The 19,014-nt window shown below is 48.9% G+C and overlaps 1 protein-coding gene and 1 long non-coding RNA gene across 7 annotated transcripts in view; one reads left to right on the top strand and one right to left on the bottom strand.

Moving 5' to 3' along the window:
- MAPRE2 (microtubule associated protein RP/EB family member 2) overlaps positions 1–12,792 on the top strand; it is a 162,365-nt gene extending 149,573 nt beyond the window's left edge. For 4 of the 6 annotated variants that reach the window (XM_067699342.1, XM_067699340.1, XM_067699341.1 and 1 more), the window contains 2 exons: positions 3,794–3,958; positions 12,126–12,792. In XM_067699342.1, coding sequence (XP_067555443.1) covers positions 3,794–3,958; positions 12,126–12,200 — 240 coding nt within the window. In that variant the 3' untranslated portion in view covers positions 12,201–12,792. The remainder of the gene's footprint in view (positions 1–3,793; positions 3,959–12,125) is intronic. The other 2 variants (XM_067699339.1, XM_067699343.1) reach the window with 1 other exon arrangement.
- The window catches only part of LOC137203361 (uncharacterized), a 94,258-nt gene continuing 87,754 nt past the window's right edge, over positions 12,511–19,014 (bottom strand). Inside the window, exons 4-5 of the long non-coding RNA XR_010933062.1 lie at positions 16,067–16,145; positions 12,511–15,626 (exon numbers count right to left, since the gene is read on the bottom strand). This is a non-coding gene — a long non-coding RNA (uncharacterized lncRNA). The remainder of the gene's footprint in view (positions 15,627–16,066; positions 16,146–19,014) is intronic.

The following is a 19,014-nucleotide window of genomic DNA, read 5'->3' as shown; positions in this document are numbered from 1 at the left end:
GAGTCTCTTCTTCTGGCCACTCCCACCCCTGGGAGAAGAGCCATTATCCCAGGTGCCCAGGCTGTTCCCAGCTACTCACTGGGCATGGACAGATCCCGGTGATTAATCTGATTCTTGATGAGCCAGCAAGAGTCTGGAAACAGTTTTTGAGATAGTTGTGTATTTGCAAACAAGAATCTAGTTAAAAAGCAAGCAGTTGCTTAACTAGGGTGTTTCTTTACAATTCTGAACACTTTAATGAAAAAGGTAAAACCTTAAGTCATCGCTGCGTAGGACTTTGATTTAGAAACTGTGGAATGTTCTAATTACCTGCTTATTCTCAGTTTGAGCCCTTATACAATTTCCAGCAATGAGTTCTTCTAGAATGAAAGGCAGTTAGTACTGAGACTGAGCTCTAGAGCCCGCAAGCCACAGCTGCTGAGCCCGTGTGCCGCAACTACTGAAGCCCGCGTGCCTAGAGCCCATGCTCTGCAACAAGAGAAGCCACCACAATGAGAAGCCCGCTCACCGCAATGAAGAGTAGCCCCCACTCACCGCAACTAGAGAAAGCCCGCAAGCAGCAACAAAGACCCAACGCGGCCAAAAATAAATAAATTTTTTTTTTAAAAAAAGGCAGTTAGGACAGCCCTAATTAGCCTTGGGCCACATGCCTGAGGTGCTAAGCAAAGTAGACCTGAAGAGAGTCGGGTGTGGGTCTGTAATACTTCAGATTTATAACCCTTTTCTCCGTAGGACTCAAATTCTTTTGATATCTTTATTATCAAATGTTTCTTCATCTACCCCTACCACACCCAGTTTCCCAAACCACCAACCCAAAGTAGAAACACATTGGAACCTCGAGATCCTGCCTGCCCCTCTCTCGCTTACGGCCTTCGCCAACCAGCCCCACTTCCTGTCCTTGGGGCTGGCTCTGGGCTCCCAGTAGCTCTCCAATCACACACAGAGCCCCAAGGGCCCCAGCCCTCTACGATGCTTCAGCTAAACTGCTGTCCCATCCAAAATGCCACTCTAGAGAAGACACGGAGAAGCACATTCCAGTGGCCTTCCTCCTCCTGCTTGTAATTCCTTCATTACTTCCAAAGGCCTCACTCCCGGGCTGTCCCCCCATGCATTCACATGGAGGAGAGTGTCCCCACACCTCCATCTGTCCCCCAGAGGGAAGGTCGGACCCATCCTACATTGTAAGCCTTCATTCACCAGCTGTTTACTGAGCGCCTCCTTCAGCTGTATTTCCAAGGCTATGTTAATGCTCCCTCCATTTTCTGTCCCCGAAGCCTACAGGGTGCTCCCCAAAACTGGTGGGGAGCCACACACAGTCATCACTGTGTTGGAATTGAGGACACGAAGACGAGGAAGGGCCAAGTAAAAATGCCCGGACCAAAGACTGAATTACAGTGGTAATAGACAAAGTGACCAGTGCCGTAAACTTTAAGAATTCTCATTCACTTGACCTCATGCCTTGATTTGGGCAGTCTCCCATGACATGCTATGAAAGCACCACTGTGTTAGAGAATTTCAATGACAGAAATGAACCAAAAGACACAGGGGAGGAAAAGACATGACTAAAATAATCAGGGGTTGTTTCTGGAGAGTAGGTGAGCAAACAGGTGGTGGGATGGGGTCCCTGCTTGTGCTCGGGGACCACGGGGGCTGAAGAGTGGGGCCTGGTTAGCCCGCACAGACACTGTCAGTGGCTCGGACTGGAAGGCTGGGCGATCTACAGTGTGTGGACACCTGAGCGGTAGAGAATTGGGAGAAGAGAACTTCCCCTTGACTTTTCTCAAGGGTCCATCCCCAGCATCCCCTCCACTGCTTAGGCTCGTGCTCTGACACGTGCGGGAGCAAGGAGGCATCGGAGTGGGACTGTGAAAATGGCATCCCATTTGCCAACGGATCTTTCATCAAGTAGTTTAGCTCCTGTTGGTTTTTACCAGGGAAAGTTTATAGCTGTGCATCTGTTAACCTCATGCATCTGGAATAGCAGCACAGGCCAACCTGGGCTGGGTGTTTCTACAAAGCCTCAGCTCTTGGTTCACCGTACAGACCACAGCACTTGAGAGGCTGACAAGCCTGGTTTCCGTGGGTCAGAGGCATCCAGAGACCCTTCTTGCCCGACACAGGGAAGGGGAGCTGGCAGACAGCAGACACCTAAACTACCACAGACCCGCTGGTGGCACCAGTGCAGGCGTGAGATGGGTCTGTGGTCGAGTCTGGGCGGGGTGGGGGAGAGGTTCTAGAATAAACAGTTTTCTTTCCTCTAGAATTCAGCCAACTGGGTTGCCTTCAGTTTTTACAAATGTCCAAGCCATAGTATTATCAGAAATAAGAGTTGAAAGTTAGTGACTGAGGGAATTCCCTGGCAGTCCAGTGGTTAAAGACTCCGTGCTTCCACTGCAGTGGGGCATAGGTTCAGTGCCTCAGCAGGGAACTAAGATCCTGCAAGCCGCAAGGCGTGGCCAAAAAAAAAAAAAAAAGTTAGCGACTGATCCTCCTTTGCTTTGTAACCAGCTACATGAGGGCATCAGTGAGGTTAACTCTGAGGAAAAACCATATCCTTGAGTCTTACTGGATGGACACAAGTTTGCCAGGTGCACAAGGAGACAGACACTGCATGTGCTGAGTATCTGTTTGAATGAGTCAATAACTCCAGACAGATAAATAGCATGTACCAAGGCCCGGAGTTACTAGAAACAGAGAGATTTTCCACTCCAAGTGTAATCTTTGGAAATCTGTGAAGGGTGATTTTTCATATACTGAAAGAGAGATTTCTCCTGAGGAGAACCATGAGAGACCTAATTCACCTCCTAAAGATATTCTCTGCAGAAATATAAATGATCAAAGGGTTCAGAAAACTTGAGGGATTCTCCGAGAGCAGGAAGGGGGTGATGGTTTGGGCCTGTATGGAGCTGCTCGGCCTGCAGCCTGGAATTTGAGACCAGATCTGTCTACACTGCCTGTGGTGTTTCTTCAGCCCAGGTGACGGCTCTGCCAGCCTCAACCCTTGCCCTCTTCCCTTCACCAGCGCCATCTCCGTAACCACGGTGAGAAGCTGCAAGGCCCTTGAACCCGCATCAAGGGAGAAAAAAGGGAATGAGGGCTGTTCCGCTGAGGGACTGGAGCTTCCACATCTTCCCGCCTTTCACGTGATGAGCTCGAAGCCAGAACTAGAGGAATTAAGCAGATCCACTCAGCCTGCTTTTAGTCTCACCCAGTTTTCCTTGTGCAGCCACGCCCCAGTCCCTCAGTAGGAGCATTTGTCTAGTTTGGTTCAGGAACATGTATGAAGGGCTCCAAAGTTGAGGGCAGCTCTCAAGTGACGTGAAGAAAGGAGGTTCCGCAAAGCGCGTCTGAAGGGACCACAGTGCCAGCCTCTCCCTCCCCTCCCCTCCCTCCTCCCGCTCTCGCCTCTCCCCTCCCTCCTCCCGCTCTCGCCTCTCCCCTCCCTGTAGAGGATGAACAAGTTGGGGGAAAGATGTGCCCCAGCCCAGGTTAGTTACCAGGAGAGGAAGGCTGACTCGGAGCCCGGGTGGAACTGTCTCGGGCAGAAGGATCCCCGGGCCTCTGGGTATAAACGGTCGGTTGACAGGAGTGACAAGTGTGCTGTTGAAGCTGGGCATTCGGGCCCAGGCTCAAGCTCCAGCAGCAGCCCCTCGTCTCTCCCCGGACCTGCACGTTGGTTATTTTTGCACATCTGTCTTTTCATGTTTCGCATCTTTATACTCAGGCACAGTTGGTCATTTATTTCTTATGCTGTAGTTTGAGGGTTTTCTTTTCCACCTTCCCTCCCTCACAGGTACATTCGTTAAAACTTGCCCTTGAAGGCGTGGAAAAGGAGAGGGATTTCTACTTCGGAAAGTTGAGAGAGATTGAGCTCCTCTGCCAGGAACACGGGCAGGAAAACGATGACCTCGTGCAGCGACTCATGGAAGTCCTCTACGCTTCGGAAGAACACGTGAGTGTGAGCAGAGCCCTGAGGCTTGTGTCCCAGAGTGATGCTCTTGGTCCGAGTGCAGTGGCGCCGAGCCTTCAGATGCTGCCCTGGGACCTTAGTGAGGCTTGCAGCTCAGCCAGTGCATGTGATGTGCCCAGAGGAATAAGCACGATCGTCGTGATCCATTGACCCATGCTTATGGGACCTGCATTCATCAATCTGGGAAGAGATGCGCGGATGGTTGCCAGTTGTTGGGGGCAGGGGACCGGGGGGCTTCGATTGAGAAAAATAGGCTTACACAGCCAACTCTCAAGTGGTTTTCAGCTCTCTGAGCAAATGAGCAGTAAGAATGTGTGCAAAGATTCTTCACACAGATCAGAATGTGGTTAAAGGAAAAATTAATCTAGATGCTTTTCCCATCCCCAGAAGTCCCACAACTGTTTTTTCCTTCATAGCTGGTTGTCTTGGTTACACTTTGCCAGTACAGAGCAGCATTGTGTGACAGCCCTTTGTGGAAAAATACTTCTGGAAGGCCTCCTCTGTGGAGGCCCTGCCCACCAGGGTTGCTCCCCACGAGTGGATGTGCCGAGGGGGGACCCAGGATGTGGCTCCGTCCGCGCATGGAAAGCCGACGTGAGGAGCAGCGGAGGAACATGAGTCTCAGGAAGCGAGGAGGGGAAGGGGCAGGATACACGGCAGGGCCCAAGGCAGGTCACCCCAAGTCCACCCAGACAGGCAGGGAGAGGCCCTGGCAGCCGCAGTGGGAGCCCCGTGGGGCTTCACTTTCATGAGGGCGGCGCAGTGAAAGGCAGGAGAGCACGGGCCAGGGTTGCAGGCGTCCTGCTGCCAGGTTGGGGCTGAGGAAGTGTTTGGGTAGGTGTGATTAGGAGGCCTGCAGGTGCCCTGAGGGCTCTGTGGTCGAGTTGCACGTGTGTTGGTATTGCCACAGAACATAGGAAGCCACCAGCAAGTTTACTTTTATCTTATTTCAGCCGAATAGCAGGCAGTTGTTTACTCCGTGTAAGATTAAAATCCTAGCTCTGAAATTTTCCTAAACTGTAAGAAACTGTCTGGAGTTTGGGGACTCTCCAGCACTTTTTTTGTTTCCCCTGGATATGTATATATTCTTAAACCTCTTTCTCGGTTAGCTCACGCTATAGATCTTGAAGCCCTGGGGATCCACCTGCCCAGGTCCCAGAGATAGCGACGGCTTTACAAAATATTCTCAGTATTTTCAGATCTGACGGAAGAAACCAAAGGTTGCTTTGTAGTGTGTGTATCTGCACCACCCAAAGTGGCATTTTTATGACGTTCTGTATGTAGAGAGTGCTTTGTCATCTGTCAAGCGCGAGACGAATTATGGTTATTCTCTTCACAAGCTTGTTTGAGGCTGAATTCGATGAGGTCTGTGCAGCAGCCCCGTGAGCCCGAGTGAACCGTGCTGCTGCCCATCCGGGACGGTGCCCGCTCGCGGGAGCAAGGCCGCTTGCAGGATGGAATCTCCCTGCTGATGCTAACCTCTAGCCTTCTGATGCTAACCTCGAGCCAGATCTTGTCCCAAAGGAGGAGTCGTTGTGAGGTAGCGCCGTTAGGTGAACTCCAAATTAAGGGTTGGCAGGGCCACTGAATTCCTAGCTAATGGCAGGTGGGGCTGGCCTTCGGCAAGAGCTCTTGCCTCCTGAGAGTTCAGGAGTGTCTTCCTGGATGACTACACTCAGCTTCTGTTAGACCATTTATATCTCCAACACCTCCAGCACACACACCAGCACCAGCTTACCGAGGCCTGGATTCAGAGAGCCATTCTTGCAGTGTATGGGCAGTTAACGCACACGCCCCTCAAAGAAGTAATACTTCAGAGTATCATCAGTCATTAAGACTAATGGGTTTAGCAGGTCCTTTCCTTAAACTCTTGGGATGGGAGATGAGGGGGAAGGCCAAGGGCTTTACATGTATCAGCTCCTTTAATTGTCTGGAGAATCCTATTAGGTAGATATGGGTGTTAGCCCATTTATAGATGAGAGAAACTAAGGCAGCCGAGAGGTTAAATAACGTTCCCGAGTGAATAAGCAGCGTAATTTGCATTTGAACTGGAGTCCCGAGTTCGTGCCCTCCCTTCTCCAAGCCTGAGCCACCTTTTAAATGGGGAACATGATAGTAGTAATAGCTAACCTTGAGCATTTAGCATGTGCTAGATATTACGTTTATATTCTATATATATATTTCTCACCACATCCTTATGTGGTGTACTATTACTTATCTCTGCTTTACAGATAAAAATTACTTGCTCAATGACCCATGTTTATTTATTTATTTATTTTTTTGCGGTACGCGGGCCTCTCACTGTTGTGGCCTCTCCCGTTGCAGAGCACAGGCTCCGGACACGCAGGCTCAGCGGCCATGGCTCACAGGCCCAGCCGCTCCATGGCATGTGGGATCTTCCCGGACTGGGTCACGAACCCGTGTCCCCTGCATCGGCAGGCGGACTCTTAACCACTGCGCCACCAGGGAAGCCCAATGACCCATCTTTAATAAGCTCCGTCACTACCCAGGTTTCTCTAACTCAGAGCCCAGAATCTTAAGGACTATGTTCCCTGCCTCTCAGTATATTGGGTGCCATGGGGAAGGGAAAAAGTAAAGGCGGTACCTCTTGGGGGAAACTGCAGGACAGACTTTGTCTAATTGACAGTATTGAGTTGCACGTGTTCTGTATGTGAAGAAGGGAGCAGTCAAATTCCTGCCTGGATTTTCTCCAAATAATTCCCTTCACCTTGTTTTGTTGTTTGACACCTTCAAAAGTATTGTCTTGGCCTCTTTCTCTGGGCAGTCTGTTTAATTCAGCATCCGGCAAGAACCTCCATTTTTTTCTGGCAGGTAGTGTCACTAAACCCACCTTCGTTGTTCTGACTGGCACTGTGCTGATGTCATCAAATAGAGAGAAACGTGGCAGGGAGGAGAGAGAGACAGTGGCATCACTGTTGAGTGTAAGCTAAGGAGTATCCAAAGTCCAGGAAGAGATTTAGAGGCAGTAACCAGGCTACTGGAATCTGGAAGGGAAAACAGACTTAACACAAACGTAACACGTGTGGGTTACCAGTGCAAAGTCTTCAAATGCAGCTGCTGCCTTAATTCTTCTCATTCCAGGATAACTTCTAATGCAACTCTGTGTCTGGACAGCTCCAAAAGAAACACATCAGGCTATGCTGAGTTTTCTATAGAGAATAAGCTGGAATATGCCAAGCGTCCTTGTTTAGAATGTGACAAGACCCATTTTTTTAAACTTCGGTTTCTATATAGAGAGAAGGCGAAGGCTGTCTGCCACGTGCCTGGACACTGCACGGTATTTTCCATGCTGCACACGCACACACATGACACTTCTTACAGAGGCGGATGGCGAGAGGCTCAGGAGCGGCTGGCCTGCTCTGCTCTCTGCTTCCCTTCCTGGAGGTTCATGGAACCGTCCTAGACACCTTAGAGCTGCAAGCGTTTGCCTCCCTCCCTAAGCGTAGTGAGTCCTGATTCTGTGGTAGCCTCCCAGCTTATCCAGCTTCTACCATTGAGGCAGTGAGCCTTTAAAAAGCTTCCACGCTTGCCTAGGAAAGGCATCACTTGGGGAAAAATGTGCTCAGAGGTTGCTGGGCCACTGCACCCACCCGCAAGCTCTCAGAGCCTCCTTTTTCCCTCGCTGTGCTTGACCCTGACACTGTGTCCTGTTTTCAGGCCATTCACACACTTCAGTGCTAGGTGGACGTGCAGCCACGGGGGGCATGATGTCTGGGAAAAAATGCCGGTACTTTATGCATGATGCCGCCGGTCGGACTTCTGTGCACATCTGAGAGGCAGAGATTTCTGGTTGGTTGCCTCCCTCCTGGAGATGAGAGGGGTGCTGAGGAATCAGAGGCTGCAGTGAGTGCCTGCTCTTCAGTTCACCACAGATGGACCCGACGTTGACACTTCAGGTGGAGGCATTCCCTGGAGAGGCCTCCTCCTTCAGTCTTTATTTAGTGATGTCTGGTCTTTGATTCACTTGATCAAGCAATCCTAGGATAACATGTTCGGAAGATGTAGAAATCCAGATGAGAGTTTTGAGTGTGGAAGTAAACAGAGGCAGTTCAGTTTGCAATCACAGAAACCTAATGGAAGTTTCCAGAGCAGATGGCCAGCTGGCCGTCCAGTGCCTCTCATTATGATTCTCATTATCTTTACTACTTAACTAGGGGCCACAGGTGTCTGGGCTTAACGTGGTTGGTTAGCTGCTGCCCTGTGGATCTGTAGGCTGAGGGTCACCTGCTAATACAGAGACACTTGTTTCCTGAGTTCCTGTCACGGAAGCCACTGTCGAATGACCTAAAGATACTCCCCCCTCAGGCCACATCTTTTGAATTCAGCCTGCGTTTCTGTCACTGGACGCAGCATTGGGTTTATAGAAAACAGACACAGCCCCTGCCTTAGAAGAGCTCACAGTCCCCTTGAGACAGACAGGGACACCACTAACTGGAATTTGTCAGGTTGTGATAAACGCAGTAATAGAGACATAAATAAACTTGTGTGGGGAGCACATAAAGAGAGCCTGGAGGGACAGGCAAGGACTTCACAGAGAAGATGACATTTGTGTTGGCCGTGGAAAGATGATTAGGAATGTCAGCAGTTACAGAGGTAAGACGGGGGAGTATTTTTTCAGCAGAGGAAATGGCAGGAACAAAGCAGAGAGGACAGAACAGCCGGACTCGCTGGTGTGAGTGGCGGCAGATGAGCCTGTTGTGCGCTGCCTCCTACATCTGGGAAGGTGGGAGCCATGCCCTCTCCCCACTCCCTGCAGCCCAGCTTCTTGACGGCCCTCCCCCTCCTCCCCTCCTTTGTCCCCGCTCTCCTCCCACAGTAGCCGAGAGCATTCTTCAGTACTGTCTTCCTGCTTGCTTCTCGTTCTAATGATTATTATAAGAATAAGGAACTCCAAAGCGTCACTCACAGCTGTGGGTGGATTTATATGCAAATATTAGACTTAATTAAGTAGGTGGCACCCCAGTGCTTTAGTCACATGTTTGGCCTAGGTTTCGCCTGGCCTCCTCCTCACCTGTGCGTTTAAGTTCTTCTTCAGTCTTGCGTGGGGCATAAGAGGAAGATCATTTTGGTGTGTGACTGCCTCCATGCGTGGGTGGGGAGCTCCCAGTGGTGATGGGCTACAGCTGCCTCACAGTTACAGGTGCATCCTGCCAGACTTTCAGAGCACCTTAATTTGAACCCCAAGCATTAGCAATCCATTGGTAACCCAGGACGTTTGTTCTTTATAGCCACGGTACCCAATAAGAGTGATCTGGGGTCCGCAGTTCCTGCAGATGAGATGCATGACCTCACAGCGGTGCACCGTGAGTGAGGGAGCTGCCCTTGGCCAGCTGGAGACAAGGGCACCACACCCACCCCCTGGCTCATCAAGTATGGAAAGGAGGCCCGAGGGGGAGCCTTATCTAGTGTGTTTCTCTTCCCGCAGCTGGTTTGACAGGCCCACAGTTACTTGAATCCAAATCTTCTGACTCTCAGTCCTGAATTAAATCCATTATCCCACAGTTAACTTGCAGTCCATGATGTGAGCAAATAAGATTTTCTGTAAAATGTCAAACAGATCCTCATTTCTGACGATCTTCCCATCAGCAGCCTAACACTCACAGAAACGATTATGTAAGAAAAGTGCACTTCAGACCAGCTGAAGTCTGGGCAATATGATACGGAAGGCACCACACTGGCATTAACAGGTTAGGATGACGAATACAACAACATCTCTACCCCTTAAGGGACTCAGAGGCTCAGAGCCTGGCTGAAGAGGCAGCCGTGGAGCCAGCCAGTGGGGACACACAAGCACGCGCCCATACACACACAGGGCTGCAGTGTGCAACCGGAGGGAAGCAGGAATCAAGGATGTAAAGCTCAGAGGAGTGATCCGTTCTGGGGTGAAGGCAGTGAGAAAGGCGTGGGGAGGAGTGTGCGGCAGAGCAGACACCCGGAGCTCCTGGTCCACCATCCTGGTCAATTCCCATGAGTGTGACCTTCCTTCTTTGCCCCTGGACTAGAGGGAGGCTGGTGGCTCTTCCTCGCTTGTTCTATCCCAGCAAGAGGTGCTCTTCTGCTCCCAGGAGGGCACCTCTGTCCCTGAGGCACTAACTGAGCCGAGAGGACCACCCTCACGTGTGCTGAGCGGTGGGCAAAGAGGCTTGTGGAGGACACTGCAGGGCCGGCCCGGGGACGAGCTGGCAGAGCCGGGAGCAAAGGGGGGCTTGGGGCTCTGAGGTCAGAGGACATCGTGGTTAAGGAATTAAGGAGCGAGGTGTCCCGAGGGACAGCAGGATGTGGGCAGGGAGAGTAGGATTTGGGTCTTCACATTTCAGAGGTGGAGCAGTTTTAGGTATGTGACGGGGTGTGGTCATGGGGTGAGCTAATGTTGATTAAATTAAATAATGTGCTTCTTGAAGACACCCAGCCAGTAAGGGACGGTGCTAGATTTGAGCCCAAGTCTTCAATACGATGTCATTTTCTACTCTTGTCATAGAAAAGACTGTTTTTTAAAAAATTATTTTTACTTCTAGAACATATTCCAATGAGTTACCAAGAAAAAAGAATCACAGCTCACACTTATGTTATGTGCCAAACACTGTTCTAGGTACTTCACCTGTTTTAACTCAGAGCTCTCTGTTGAACTCAGTGACTCCATCGATTCAGTGACCAATGGCACTCACTGAAAACTCTGGTAAATGGGCACTTTTGTCCTATCTCCCACTTGTACAGATGAGAAAACCGAGGCACAGAAGAGTTAAGTCACCCAGCTTGTACATAATGGATCTGGGAGATGAACTCCAGTTCCATGCTTATATCCTTGACATTATGCTGCCTCTCAGAAGACAAGTGGCACGTGACCTTGTCTGATAGTCTCGGTCATCTGTTCTTGCACCCTCTCTGATGTCTTCTTCCTGACACACATGCATTGAGTTGTACAGTAAGCAAGGTCTGACACAGATGGATGAGGCCCTATCCCGACTTCAGTATCCTCAGGATCCAGTGGACGAGGCCACAAGGTTCAAGACAAACAAGATTACAAGTCAGAAGTTTTAAGGCCAAGGAAGAAGCAAAATGCAGGAGGAGGGAGAGAATCCTGGCTCAGGGATCGGGGGAAATGATGCTGCTGTATTTGAGTTGGATCTTGACGGGTGTGTCCTTGGCTAAAGGGAATACGGGCCAGACAGAATGGGGGTTTGCAAAGTGCAAGCGAACACAAGCACGTCTGTACGTCCCAGCGTACGCTCCCGACTGCATCGCAAAAGCATTGTGCATTCTGGAGGGAGCAGTCGGCCCTATTGATTAGCTACGCTCCCTCTGCTTGGGTAGTAAAGAGCTAATTATTCTTTGTGAGATTAAAAAAAAAAAAAAAGAATTGGCAGATATAGCTGACCAGGGTTTATGTTCCCTGGAGTTTTGTGTTCATGATGTGCTTCCCCGGGTTATACGCAAGTGAGTAAATAGGTCATTTGAAGCCAAGTAGAGGAACACCTCAACCATCAGAAAGTAAGCAAAAAAAGTCCTCACATACCCAAAATAGATGTCCCGAAGTCCCTGAGCACAAGCTCCTGAGCTCCCCTGTTGGAGACGCCGTCTGGCTGGGGGCAACCCAGAACCATAGTTATTGTCCTTTCCTTACCTACCCACTCTAACGAGCTGCTTCTCTGCATCAGATGAGTAACAGATTATAACACGGAGTCTGCTTAGCAGACATGCTACCAGGTGAGGAGGAGGACAGCAGGGCAGGAAACAGGAAGCCATCAGACACACTGCAGGGGCCTGGGGCCCTGTGCTGTGTCACAGCAGGCTCACTCGTGGTTATCGTGACGCTCTTGAGTCCTTGCATCTGGTTTACTGTCGTACAGCGGGTGGGAAAGGATGTCGTATGTTCTGTGATGACGTCCTTCCAAAATGGTCAGAAGGAAAACGTGGTGCCTAAAGCCTGCTGGCCACGCTCCAGAATGGGCCGTTCCTTGATGGGGCAGGAAGGTGAAGGCATCCCTGTGTGTGCCTGGGCTCCTGGGAGCAGGGAGGCACGTGCGTGGCAAAAGCCGTGGCGATGCCGTGCTGTGCAGCGATGGTGGGGCTGGGGACGCTGCAGGGCTGCCGGCAGTGAACCGCTTCAGCTGAAACCTCTTCCCCTGCCCCACAGGAGGGCCACCCGGAGGAGCCGGAAGCAGAGGAACAAGTCCACGAACAGCAGCCCCAGCAGCAGGAAGAGTACTGAACCGTCTCGGCAGCTCTCCACACTTCCGTTCTGGTGGGAACTTTTCTTCTGGAGAATTGGAACACCTGTGGCCTCAAGCTCATCAGAAACCAGTTGTTCCCAGCCTGCTGTCCCATCACTGCGCCGGCGCCCATGCCAGCCACCGCGCTCGGTTCCCATTTCCTTCGCCAAGACACACTAGCTGCGGCCGTGGGCAGCCTCCCCAAGACGTCACGGGGTCACATACCTTCAACTTCACCACCTGGCTGCTTGAGATTGGTTCTGCTCTTTGCATTTCTTTCCAGAACAACTGTCCCCACCCCCACCCCACCCCCTTTTTATCCTGGTGTGAAACAATGGTAATTTGATATATGGTATTTATATTGGCATTTCTCAACCCAGTGTCACTAGATGTCACACACATTTGTGGTGCTTTGATGTTTGCAAGTCTAACCTCTGAACATAAATTTGGTCAGATAATAAATTGGAACAAAGGGAAAGAGATACTTGATATGAAAGCCATATGACAGTGACTTATTTCACGGGGAAAAACACCAAGTCAGTTTCTCCCTCTACTCACAAACAAAAGGGGAAAAAAAAAAAGGAATCAAAACTAGGACGTCAGGGCCCAGCAGTGTTCAGACATCGGCATGTTAGACAACCACACAGTATGTTGTTAGTTTTGAAAGACATTCACTCAAGGAAAACACCATCTCGACTTGGCCCTCTAACTGCTTGCCCTTTCCCTCGCCTCCCCCCACCCAGATTCTCATGCTCTTTTCTTTCTCAGGGTCCTCTTTGGTGGGGAGCCACTCTCCTCAAAAGCTGTCATCAGTTGTCTGCAGTCAGAGGGGGTGTGCATGGGCACAGGTCCTCCTGCCTCCTCCTGTGGGTTTCAGCCCAGATCCTCTCATCCACACTAGGGGATTCCTACTAAAGAATGACTTCAGGGTGTGCAGCCCCGGGCGGCAGGGTCCCGCATCATGCTGGAAGGCTGGGAGTGAAGACCTTATGAATAGGAGCGTAAGCCCAAGGGAGAATCCTGGTTCTGAAGTCTGCTGTTGACACTGGAATGACAGCACAGGAAAATCTGACTCCCAATGCCTTGTGGAATAAAGAATTCCCCCTCTTCAATACTATGGCCCTCCTTGTCATTGACCTTCGCTAAATCGTGGCAGTTCATAAACAGAGGAAACAGTAATGAATTAAAAGCATTCCTTATTTTTTTTAACTAATATTTGCACATTTTCTTAGTATCTTTCCAAATCTTTGCCTCTTCCCCACCCCGCCCTTTGACAGATGGTTTCCCTTCCTGGATCATTCATTTCACTCGGTTTCTGACTTTAGATTTTCTTTCACTTGTTATTTGACTTAGCAGGTACAACAAAAACAGCAAACAAGTGTGCCCACCCCACTTTCCTCTTAATTGAAAAGCTTAAAATAAATTTCTGAATTACGTATCATAAAGCTTTGACATTTCTTTATTAACTGATGACATACTAATCCTAAATTCTAGCATTGAAGCTTTCCACCAAAAGAAGTCTTCTCAAAATAAATCTTCTGTGGCAGAGTGGTATTTACTGAGTAACATGTGAAAAAGATTGCTTGTATTTTTGAGGTTATTACAGGACACTGTGCAGAACTGGACAGATGTTTCATGGGGTTTGGTTTCCCTTTCTTCTCTCTCCTGCTTGCTCTGCACTACAGCGGCAGCTCGTTTCTCTCAGGCTGGAATACGGCCTGGCTCTCGGCGGTGACATCCTCCCACACCTGGTCACAGGGAGTGGTCGTGCTATACGCAGCATCGCGCTTAACAGTGTGTCGTCCCCACCCCCTCCCTCCCCTCCTCGCCCCGCCAAGCCTGTTGCACTCACTGAGTTTCCTTCTTTCTAAACAGCTCTTGTAAAGAGGCACGATAAATAATTCCATGCAGGTGATCCTTCAGTGGTTCCTGGGCAGTTCTTTGCTTGCCTTGGACATGTCAGTAATACCCAGTGCCAGGTGGATCGGGGACCACACTCCCATCATGTGGGTGCACGTGATTACTGGGTAACGTGCATAAGCCTCACCAGTGACACTCAGCCACTCTGTTCCTCCCCAAATCCCCAACTTTCTCAGCTACAAACACACTGGCCATATATCTGGCAAAGACAACTTTCGCCAGTCATCCTACTTCCTTCTCCTTCCCGGAGTCTTGGGGCAGACTATTCATTTATTTAGAGAGGAGCTATATACTTCTCTTTCTGTCAACATCTGAAACGTCTTCCATTGCCCTGCATCGCATGGGACATCACTGATGCTTTGGGGAATCTTTGACAGCTAAGTATCCCGGTCCTCTTCGGCTGCACCCCAGCTTCTGTGCAGACCACCTCTCATTTCCCAGGACTGCTCCTTTCTCCCTGATGGCTTTACCCCGTCATTCTCTCATCTCGGCAGCCAGTGCGTGCTTTCCTCTGTGGACCCCGTCACGTGTCGTCATGCTGGGCCGAGACGCATCCCCTGGTGTGTGCTCTGCTCCTCCCTCTCAGAAGCTAGACTTCGGTCTTGGAGTCCCCTTCACACCCGCCGCAGCTGGTTATAGTACTTCCACTGCTCATATCAGGTAGGAAGTGATTGAAGCAGGGGGTAAAGAGAAAAGAGCAGAAAAGCAGAAAAAGAAAAGACAAAGACACACCGTGTTGACCCGAGAGAAGTAAACTCCAGAAGGGAACCAGGAACTCCTCCCTTCCCTGGTGAGTATTCCCATTATTCCGTTAAGGTTTAATATGCATTCAAATTACTTTTACTAAATAGTACACCATAAAGCTTTTGTTATATATTAAATGTAAACTGAAAGGAATGTAAACATATGTATTGTTAATTATAAATATAGATAAGTAATGACATAATAGATGAAAAAGTCTTATTCAGATGTATCACATTCATTTTACATTACCCACCTACTGTCGCATGGTAGAATAGTTTTTTGTCTCTGAATATGTGAATAACTTGACTTGCATTTATCTTTTTACATATTTAATAAAAAAAAAAGGTATATGTTAAAATCGGCCTGGATCTATAGAGTCTTAAATGTTTATGCTAAAGGTTTCGTTTTGAGTGAGCACAGTTATACGAATTGGCTATTTATGTAAATTCACACATAGATCCCACATTTTATTATGATTTACATGGTGGGGGGCCTTGTTTTTATTGACGGCAAATGTTTTAACAGGAATTACAGGTTAGTATTTGATATCCAATGTAGCAGCTGTACTACCTTTCTAAAACTCTGCCAAAAATATTTTCTTACCAAAAAGAAAGATACACCATTCATTCCCTTAGGAAACATTCCACTTGCAAAGCAAACAAAGGCCTCGCTCCTGCAGGTTCACCTGCTCCATCTGGACAACACAAAGGCTGGGCAAAAGCAGGCAGGTGTTTCGATGTAAAGCTTTGTGGCCACACAACCTGTGATTGGCAAAAGCTCTTTGATTAAGTGTATTCTCCTCCCTCCCCGCCTACCAGTTTGCTGACTTTAACAGTGATGATTTATAGACATAAATGGAATACCAACCTTAAAGGAATAACTGAAAAAATGTATTTGAACTGGCCCACTGCCCTCCTGGAGACCCTGTAGAACAGGTGACGACAGTCTGTTGTTGAAGACTTTGCCCAGGAGCCTCCAGGTTACTGAGGTTCAGCGGACACCCTTTTACCCTGAAGGATGCCAGCCTTACTGAACCTGCTTTCAAGCACCACCTAGAGCCCAGTTTTGTTTCTGTACTGTCCTCTGGCAACTGTTTTCCATTCATTTGCCTTTAGGCCTTTTCCTTTTAAAAGCAGAGAAGCAGGAAAATAAAGCTACCACCACTGCTCTCCACCTACACATTACTCCACAGGGTACTTACGTGATGGACGTCTGAGCCGTTACCTGGGTTGGGAAAGCTCATACTCAAAGCACACGTGTTTCCATTTAGTTCACCAACCCTAGGGTTTTAAACACTAGATCGTAGACATTTGTGCACAAATACTCAAGAATACATGTGATTCATTTTACTTAAAAGGCACACTGGTGGACTCTAAACACATCACAAACAGTTCAAAAGTGGTGAGATAACATGTTTGCTCCATTTTATTAAATCTGAGATCATCGATAAAAATTTGAGGTGTTCCTACTGGTATTATGGGTAGGCCCATGAGTCCAGAGGGAAGGGGAAAAAGTTAATATACTTACACTAAGTTCGAGTTACAAGATGCCAGTTCTCTAAAATTAAACACAAACTTCATTTCTCTGACCTTTCTTATGCTTCCTCTTAATGGCGAGAACACAGCCACCATGACCGTTTAGGCTGCTATTATGAGTAAATAGTCACTGAGTCGCCAAACAGCACCAAGTGTGAGAACAGAGCATCTCCCTGGATGTCTAACAGCTCCTGTTCTGCTGAACTGGGAACTCATGAGACACTCTCCATTCACCGGAAGAGCTCGGGCTTTACTGCCTCACAGAAGGCAAAGCGTAAAATCCATTGAACCCTTGACCCTCAGATGGCACCAGGACTTCAGCTCACAAGACTGCCCAAGGGCAGACCCTTCCCCCAGGCTGTGACCTGGACCCCAGTAGGGCTTACACAGAAGGTGCATTTGCTAAGGCCTTGCCTCCTCCTGTTGGGTTTAGGATTGGAACAAAAAAATGGAACGCCCAGCTGGAGCTTACTTGTTGAATGCCTTTTTCTCTCTTTCCACTGACCTAAAATGTTGAACCTTTTGCCAAGTTTTAATTTCTTAAACAGGTTTCTTTTTATATTTTGTAACTATTTTATCAAGACAGGGTGTAAATTGTTTTTAAAGAGCAAGAGCACATTAATAATGTACCTTTGAATTGATGCTATTCATAACCAACTAGCCCAGTACCTAAATGCATTCTTTTTCAGAAAATAAAGTACACATTTCTTTCTGTGTAGCAAGAGCCCCTCATATTTTACACTATGGTATTCCTTTCAGTCTTGAAGGTTACCTGTATATTATAAAAAAAAAAATTTTTTAAGATACATTTATCTTATTCACTAAAATGTATTGGTCAAATCTGACCATTTAAATGAGGCTTTAGAAATTACAGAAGTAATGAAAAGTTCCCATAAATGATTTCAGAATTTTAGTCTAATTCAAGTTCACAGCTTACTACTAGGACACTCTCTTCCAGTCTGATACATTTATGATGCAGGTGAAATGTAGCCTCCTACCAATGGAACAGTTTTTTACCAGCATGAAAGTTATGTCAGAGAAAGGAAATGTCTCATAAGCTAAGCCGTCTCAAAGACAGGTTCAGGGACCTTCCTGTCCTGTAGACATAGACACTGTCCAGTCACCTGAGCTTAAAACGAAAAACCATGAGGCAGAGAGAGCTTCAAGATGGTGGAGGAGTAAGACATGGAGATCAACTTCCTCCCCACAAATACATCAAAAATATATCTACATATGGAACAACTCCTACAGAACACCTACTGAAAGCTGTCAGAAGACCTCAGACTTCCCAAAAAGCAAGAAACTCCCCACGTACCTGGGTAGGGCAAAAGAAAAACGAATAAACAGAGACAAAAGAATAGGGAAGGGACCTGCACCTCTGGGAGGGAGCTGTGAAGGAGGAAAAGCTTCCACACACTAGGAAGCCCCTTCACTGGCGGAGACGGCAGGTGGGCGGGGGGCGGGTAATCTTCGGAGCCGCGGAGGAGAGCGCAGCAACAGGGGTGTGGAGGGCAAAGTGGAGAGATTCCCGCACAGAGGATCGGTGCCGACCAGCACTCACCAGCCTGAGAGGCTTGTCTGCTCACCCGCTGGCCAGGACAGGTGGGGGCTGGGAGCTGAGGCTCCAGCTTCGGTGGGCGGATCCCAGGGAGAGGACTGGAGTTGGCTGCGTGAACACAGCCTGAAGGGGGATTAGTGTGCCACAGCTAGCCGGGAGGGAGTCTGGGAAAAAGTCTGGAGCTGCCGAAGAGGCAAGAGACTTTTTCTTCGCTCTTTGTTTCCTGCTGCGCAAGGAGAAGGGATTAAGAGCGCTGCTTAAAGGAGCTCCAGAGACGGGCACGAGCCGCGGCTATCAGCGCGGACCCCGGAGACGGGCATGAGACGCTAAGGCTGCTGCTGCAGCCACCAAGAAGCCTGTGTGCAAGCACAGGTAACTATCCACACCTCCCCTCCTGGGAGCCTGTACAACCCGCCACTGCCAGGGTCCCGTGATCCAGGGACAACCGGGAGAACACACGGTGTGCCTAAGGCTGTTGCAACGTCACGCCAGCCTCTGCTGCTGCAGGCTCGCCCAGCACTCCGTACCCCTCCCGCCCCCCCCCCCCCCCCCCCCGCCCCACGGCCTGAGTGAGCCAGAGCCCCCTAATCAGCTACTACATTAACCCCACCCTGTCTGGGTGGGTAACAGATGCCCTAAGGCGACCTACATGCAGAGGCGGGGCCAAATCCAAAGCTGAACCCCAGGAGCTGTGAGAACAAAGAAGAGAAAGGGAAATCTCTCCCAGCAGCCTCAGGAGCAGTGGATTAAAGCTCCACAATCAACTCGATGTACCCTGCATCTGTGGAATACCTGAATAGACAATGAATCATCCCAAAATTGAGGCAGTGGGCTTTGGGATCAACTGTAGACTTGGGGTTTGCTTTCTGCACATAATTTGTTTCTGGTTTTATGTTTACCTTAGTTTAGTATTTAGAGCTTATTATCATTGGTAGATTTGTTTATTGATTTGGTGGCTCTCTTCCTTTTATATATATATATATTTTTTCCTTTTGAGGGTCTGTATGTGTATGCTTCTTTGTGTGGTTTTGTCTATATAGCTTTGCTTTTACCATT

The sequence above is a fragment of the Pseudorca crassidens genome, chromosome 12 (assembly GCF_039906515.1).
Source record: "Pseudorca crassidens isolate mPseCra1 chromosome 12, mPseCra1.hap1, whole genome shotgun sequence".
NCBI lineage: Eukaryota > Metazoa > Chordata > Mammalia > Artiodactyla > Delphinidae > Pseudorca > Pseudorca crassidens.
Note: the sequence above shows the minus strand (reverse complement) of the source record. Positions and strands in the feature narration are given on the sequence as shown.